This window comes from Grammomys surdaster, unplaced genomic scaffold, assembly GCF_004785775.1.
Source record: "Grammomys surdaster isolate TR1022 unplaced genomic scaffold, NIH_TR_1.0 278, whole genome shotgun sequence".
Lineage (NCBI taxonomy): Eukaryota > Metazoa > Chordata > Mammalia > Rodentia > Muridae > Grammomys > Grammomys surdaster.
In genome coordinates, this window is record NW_021604719.1 from 15,845,572 (window position 1) to 15,852,183 (window position 6,612).

Sequence of the window (6,612 nt, forward strand, 5' to 3'; positions counted from 1 at the left end):
CTCTCTCTCTCTCTCTCTCTCTCTCTCTCTCTCTCTCTCTCTCTCTCATCATGGTTGGCAGCAAGCACCTCAACTGGCTGAATCATCACACACACACACACACACACACACACACACACACCACCAGCAGCAGCACAAAAATAATTCCTTGTATTTTCTCTTTAATGTGGCTGCTGCTATCTTATGTTTTCAGTCATCCTACCGGATCTACCTTTCTTCTTCTCATTTTATGTCCCTGTCTCTGACAGTTCACCTTTCTATGTTTAAATCTATAGGCTGACATCTCTTCTTGCCATTACATCCCTACGATTTCATGCATCTTCTTTGTTTGCCAAATGTTTTCCTTGGTGCTCTGGCCTATTTTTCTTTTCTTATGGGGATTGAGGGAAATGGTAGTTCTTCATGTTAATTTTTTTAACTTGGATTTTGCATTTGTTACACTATTTTTGTTTCTTAGAAAAATGGCTCATCTCACTCAGAAAGAACTTCTACCCCAGCAAGACATTCACTCTAGATTTATCTTGGAAGTGTGTTCAAAACAGTTCTATACTTGCTAATTTCAACAAAGATGAGACATTGTTTTTTTTTCCTGCAGCCTAATATTAAATCTGTTCCATGTGGAAAAACCTGTTTATGTGTTTCATACCTCCTGTAGCTCTGTATTTTCTACTTCTCTGAAACAAATGTTGAAACCAGTAAATGATTCTACCTGAGTTTCTCATGTGAATGTCTGCACCCACAGTAAAAAACTGACAGTTTTGTGTTCAACATTTTGAAACCATTTCTTTTCCTAGTGCTCTGTGAACTGTGCTGTCTGTGAGAGCTTTTACCACAGGCTCTGCCCTGCTTCTCCTTTTGTGACCAGTTGCTTTTAGATGGACCTTCTCATCCTCAGCATCCCTTGGAAATCCCAGCATTTTCTTAGTGACCAATATCATTCCAATTTATGAGTCTTAAATTGAAGTTGGGTGTATTTTCTTTTCAATATTGTTTTTAAATCGCTTACATTCCATGAAGATTTTCTTTTGTGCAGTTGTATGGTTTAATGGTATCTAGTAAATGGACCCAGTTTTATAGTCATTATAAAATCCATTGAGTCCATTATTCTTATAATGACCTTGTGTCTATATAAATACCCAAATCTTTCCTTCAGATTTTAAAGTTTTTCTTTTGCACATCCATAGTATTCCATAAATTCTAAATACTCTATTCCAATTACTAATTAATGCAAAGACAGAGGGAACTTAATATAGTAAAGTGTAACAATAAATTCATATTAAACCATCTCTGAACATTTGTTGTTTTCATAATAGGTTTGTTTCATACCTTCTCAGATGCTGACATTGTCAATGGCTGAAGCCATTGGCGTTATTACTGCTGTGGTTTTGTTATTATAGCATGGTGCTGCTATAAAGAACAACAAACAAATTCAATTATAAGTTATAATTTCCAATATAAACTTCATATGCTTTGTCTAAAATTTTTATGTACTTCATATGTAATATGATTTGTGCCATTTAGTTTTTAACTCTTGTTATTCTTAATAGGCACTTAATTAAACAACCTAATCCCAATAAACTTTAATTTGGTGAAATCTTCACAATGTTATGTTTTTGTAATTAAATATGCCAAATAGTACATTAAGTTCACTGAAGCATTGAATGTATGTAGCAAAATTTAAAATTGTGCCTTGATAACCATGAAAATAAAGATGTATTACTTGAAGGTTCCAGTCACCTTCTCTGAAGACTCCTAATAAAAAATTTAATATAAGGTTGCCATATCCTTGAATAGTTATTTCCATATGATTATTTTTGACTGAGTGCTATTTACTTAGATAGACGACAATGCTAAAAAGTCATGCATGCTTTTATTTTATTTTATTTTATTTTATGCAATTTTAGTAAGCATTGAAGTAGTTGAAATTTTCCCATTGTACAGGGAAGACAATGGGTTAAACAGTCTGATCATGAAATTCCCTAAAGATAATAGACCCTAGTGTTCAAAAACCTATGTATACTTAATTCCAACCTGTTTCAAAGTCTATATCTTAGCTTAACTATCCATTCTTTATAGATTGGTCCTCTCTAAATATGAAAAATTTCAACAATAAGCTATATGCTTCTTGTAAAAATTTATTGAAGATACTGTCATAATTACTATACCTGAAGCATGTAAAAATGGGCTACTTTTAAGACTATTTCCTACCCACAACTAGACACCATGTACTACCAAATAAAACCCCAGTACAGGAATGTATTACCTCATCTTGAGTCATTGATAGATGGTGTCCCATAGAACTCCCAAACACTGTGGTTACCCTCCACAACATGACTGTAAGATAGAGAAATATGGCTTTTACTCAACAGGAAACTTAGCCCCTATTTGCTTGCATTCGTAGTGCTAGAAGGTACTATATATGTTACCACAGGAGAAAAGTAATATTGTACCTCACCCACCTGTGAACCCTATGAGCTATATAATAAGGGCCTGCCTGTAAAATATGCCCAATGGTGCAATAGTGAGCTCATTTGTCAGTTCTTTAAGGTTATTTCTGAAATCTACATTGTTTTTGTTAAGCTTCTGTATAAGTGTTAATATATATATATATATATTCTTAAATTTGAATCATAGTATTCCTTCTTATTCATCAGTTTATTAAAAGACATCTCATGCACACTGAAGCTCCTTGATGTCCACCTCTGCTTTCTTCTTCTTTCTCTTCCTCCACCCTCTTCTTCCTCTTCTTCTGGATGCTTTCTTGATGGGTGTGGTAGAGAGCTTTTGATTTTATGGCAATGGAAGAATTGGGAGCTGGAAATTTAAAAGCTGATTCTAAATGTGTTTTTCATTTATGTTCCTGGGTTAGTAAGCTTCTTGCCTTTTAAGTTCTTTTTTAATAGATGATCTAAAAGCTTTTCTGATTCATAAGTGTCAAGCATGTCTAAGTGGATATAACTTGATATGAGCATCTTACCAAGAATTTCTGATGTGGAACTAGTATACCAGGACACTAAGCAACGATCAGTGCTTACCTGGCCAAGAACCTATTCCCACAGTGCTGGGTATTAGGCCTTTTGTTTCACTCTTCAATGAACATCCTCTTAGAAATACCCATGCCATGTCCTCTGTGCCTCTTTATTTTCAAGGGTCGAGTAGGAGGTTCTGGAAATATTTGAATGATTTGGGGCTGGTTTCAGGAAAAATAAAAATGCAAAATCTTGCAAACACATAAAACGTTGACTTATAGGATTTCCTCCTACGTTCTTAACATTTGTTATCTGAGTCCGAGTGGAAATAAAAATACTGATCTAATTAGAAGCAGAAAGTAAAATGGTTGTTTTTAGGAGGGTTGAAATAAATGTTTCCTTGACACTGAAATAAGATCAAGGGCTCCACTATACAAGACAGAGGCTGAGGTCAATAATAATACAGTGTGTGCTTCAAGGGTGGATTTCATGAAAGGGTAACTAAGATGTAGCAAATATGCTAATTAGCTAGCTGAGTCACTTCGATAACTTCACATACTTCTAAACCTCATATTGTACATGATAAATTCAATTTTACCTGTTGGTTCTAGAAATAAGACTTGTGATCTCATATAAATATACATTTACAAAGCATATTAGTAATGAAGTGCCACCTAAGTTCATATTTATTAACTATTTTAAGTGTTTTATATTCATGCTCGTTTTCCTTCCCATCTCACATTCTGGCTGCTGTTCACTTTTCAGATGCAGCAGCTGTTCCATGAAAACTACGAACACAATCGCAAGGGTTACATCCAAGACCTTCACAACAGCAAAATCCACGCAGCCATCACGCTCCATCCGAACAAAAGGCCCGCATACCAGTATAGACTTCATAACTACATGCTCAGCCGCAAGATCTCTGAGCTCCGCTACCGCACCATCCAGCTCCACAGGGAGAGCGCTCTCATGAGCAAGCTCAGCAACAGTGAAGTGAGCAAAGAGGACCAACAGCTGGGAATGATGCCGTCTTTCAACCATTTCCAGCCTCGGGAGAGAAATGAGGTCATGGAGTGGGAGTTCCTGACAGGGAAGCTGCTTTACTCAGCTGCAGAGAACCAACCTCCTCGACAGAGCATCAACAGCATCCTAAGATCAGCTCTGGATGACACTGTCCTGCAGGTGATGGAGATGATCAATGAGAATGCCAAGAGTAGGGGCCGACTCATTGACTTCAAAGAAATTCAATATGGCTACCGCAGGGTTGATCCCATGCATGGGGTGGAGTACATATTGGATCTGCTACTCCTGTACAAAAGGCACAAAGGGAGGAAACTGACTGTGCCTGTGAGACGCCATGCCTATCTTCAGCAGCCATTTAGCAAGCCTTTCTTCAGAGAAATGGAAGAACTCGACGTCAACCGTCTGGTGGAGAGTATCAACAGCGGCACTCAGTCATTCTCCTTTATCTCCAATTCTCTAAAAATTCTCTCTTCTCTTCAAGAGGCCAAAGAAATAGGAGGGCACAATGAAAAGAAAGTACACATTCTTGTTCCACTCGTTGGAAGGTACGATATTTTCTTGAGATTCATGGAAAATTTTGAAAGTACGTGTCTTATCCCAAAGCAAAATGTAAAGCTTGTCATCATCCTTTTCAGCAGGGATTCTGGCCAAGAGTCCACCAAGCACATTGAGTTGATCCAAGCCTATCAAAGCAGGTACCCCAGCGCAGAAATGATGCTCATTCCCATGAAGGGGGAGTTTTCCAGAGGTCTTGGTCTTGAAATGGCTTCTTCCCGGTTTGACAATGACACATTGCTGCTATTTTGTGATGTTGACTTGATTTTCAGAGGAGACTTCCTCCAACGCTGTAGAGACAATACAGTTCAGGGACAACAGGTATATTACCCCATCATCTTTAGCCAGTATGACCCAAAGGTCACCCGTATGGGAAATCCTCCCACAGAGGGTGACTTTGTATTCTCAAAGGAAACTGGGTTTTGGAGAGACTATGGCTATGGAATCACATGCATTTACAAAAGCGATCTACTGGCTGCAGGTGGATTTGATACCTCAATACAAGGCTGGGGACTGGAAGATGTAGATCTCTATAATAAAGTTATCCTATCTGGCTTACGGCCCTTCAGAAGTCAAGAAGTGGGAGTGGTGCATATTTTCCATCCTGTTCATTGTGATCCTAACTTGGACCCTAAGCAGTATAAGATGTGCTTAGGATCCAAAGCAAGTACTTTTGCCTCAACCATGAAACTGGCTGAACTCTGGCTAGAAAAACATTTGGGTGTCAGGGATAATCGAACTCTCTCCTGACAGTCCAGGCAATACATACTGCCTTTGGAAAGGGGAGTTTACCTCAGTGTTGGCTGTTGTTATTTTTATTTTATTATTGTTATTTTATTATTATTATTGTTGTTGTTGATGACGATGTTGTTGTTGTTATTGTTATAATTTTATTTTGTTGTCCTGGTCTTAAAGTATTCTTGGTTGTCTTCCAAAGGGTTTTTGTTGACCTCAAGCAAGAAGAGTCTGCAGTTCACTGATACTTCACAGTCAGAGTTCTACTGAAGTCGATACATGTATTACTTTTAGATAACTTTATTTGAGATCAAGTTAAATCATGGCAATCAAATGACTTTGGAGCTCATTCATCGCGAGAGACAGCTTAGAAGAATGTTCTCTTAGGGCTTAAAGATGCAATATTGACTTTTCTTTTGTTTGTCAACTTCAATGTGATACAAATATTTACCAGTGAAGGGTACCACAAAAGTGCTTTATGCTTCCCCTGGGGAAGGGACTCTGTGACAGAAACTTGAGTTTTGTAATTTATACGAGGACTTAAATATATAGACAATAATTTTCTTCATCGTTAGAATTTTTAAAGTAAATGAACACCTATGATTGTATGTTTATTTTTTAAGAAAAAAAATTTTAAAAACTGAGGAGTCCTGTTCAACAAGCAACCGGTACTGGCTACCCTGGTCTTACGATGACAAACTCCTCACAATTGTCTGCTATAAATGCGAAGGAACTTTATTTTCTCAAGGATATATGATTTAATGAAATATTCATGTACATTTTAGAAGCTTTATGAAACAATGTCCTTCATTTGCTGGCAAGAAGATAAAATATGACAGAACCTGTTTATTTATAATAAAACACAGGTACAACCGTATTCTTTTTCAAAAACATTGATAAAGCTCTGTTGTTTACTTTCCGTCTCATTTGATGTAATTTTTAGGGTGGTGTTCACCAAAACATGCTGACACTTCTCTAGATGGGAAAAAAAATACCACAGGATCGCAAGAAAGGCAGTGTTCTGCCTTATTCCCAGCCTTCATAAGTGGGTCACAAGAAAAAATTCTTAATTCAATAACCCACCATTTGAAAGGGGTCTCTCTTCCCAGTCATTGAAGACTAGAGTTCTTCTAACCACAAAAGACTAGTTCGGAATCTACCTTGGGAATTATACAAAAATATAATAACCCCGGGGGAAATTATAAACAAAATTAATTTTGGAAAAATTAATTATGGAAAAACACCTGGGGAAATATCTAATTTCTCCATTTTTCTTTGAACAGAGTTTCTAGAGAAACACAGTCATATTTAAGAAATGTAGGGAAGAATG

At 37.0% G+C, this 6,612-nt stretch overlaps 1 protein-coding gene across 1 annotated transcript in view; it reads left to right on the forward strand.

The window, feature by feature from the left end:
* The window catches only part of Chsy3 (chondroitin sulfate synthase 3), a 234,631-nt gene extending 228,435 nt beyond the window's left edge, over positions 1 to 6,196 (forward strand). The window contains exon 3 of the mRNA XM_028777212.1: positions 3,735 to 6,196. Coding sequence (XP_028633045.1) covers positions 3,735 to 5,297 — 1,563 coding nt within the window. The 3' untranslated portion in view covers positions 5,298 to 6,196. The remainder of the gene's footprint in view (positions 1 to 3,734) is intronic.
* The last annotated feature ends 416 nt before the right edge of the window (positions 6,197 to 6,612 follow it).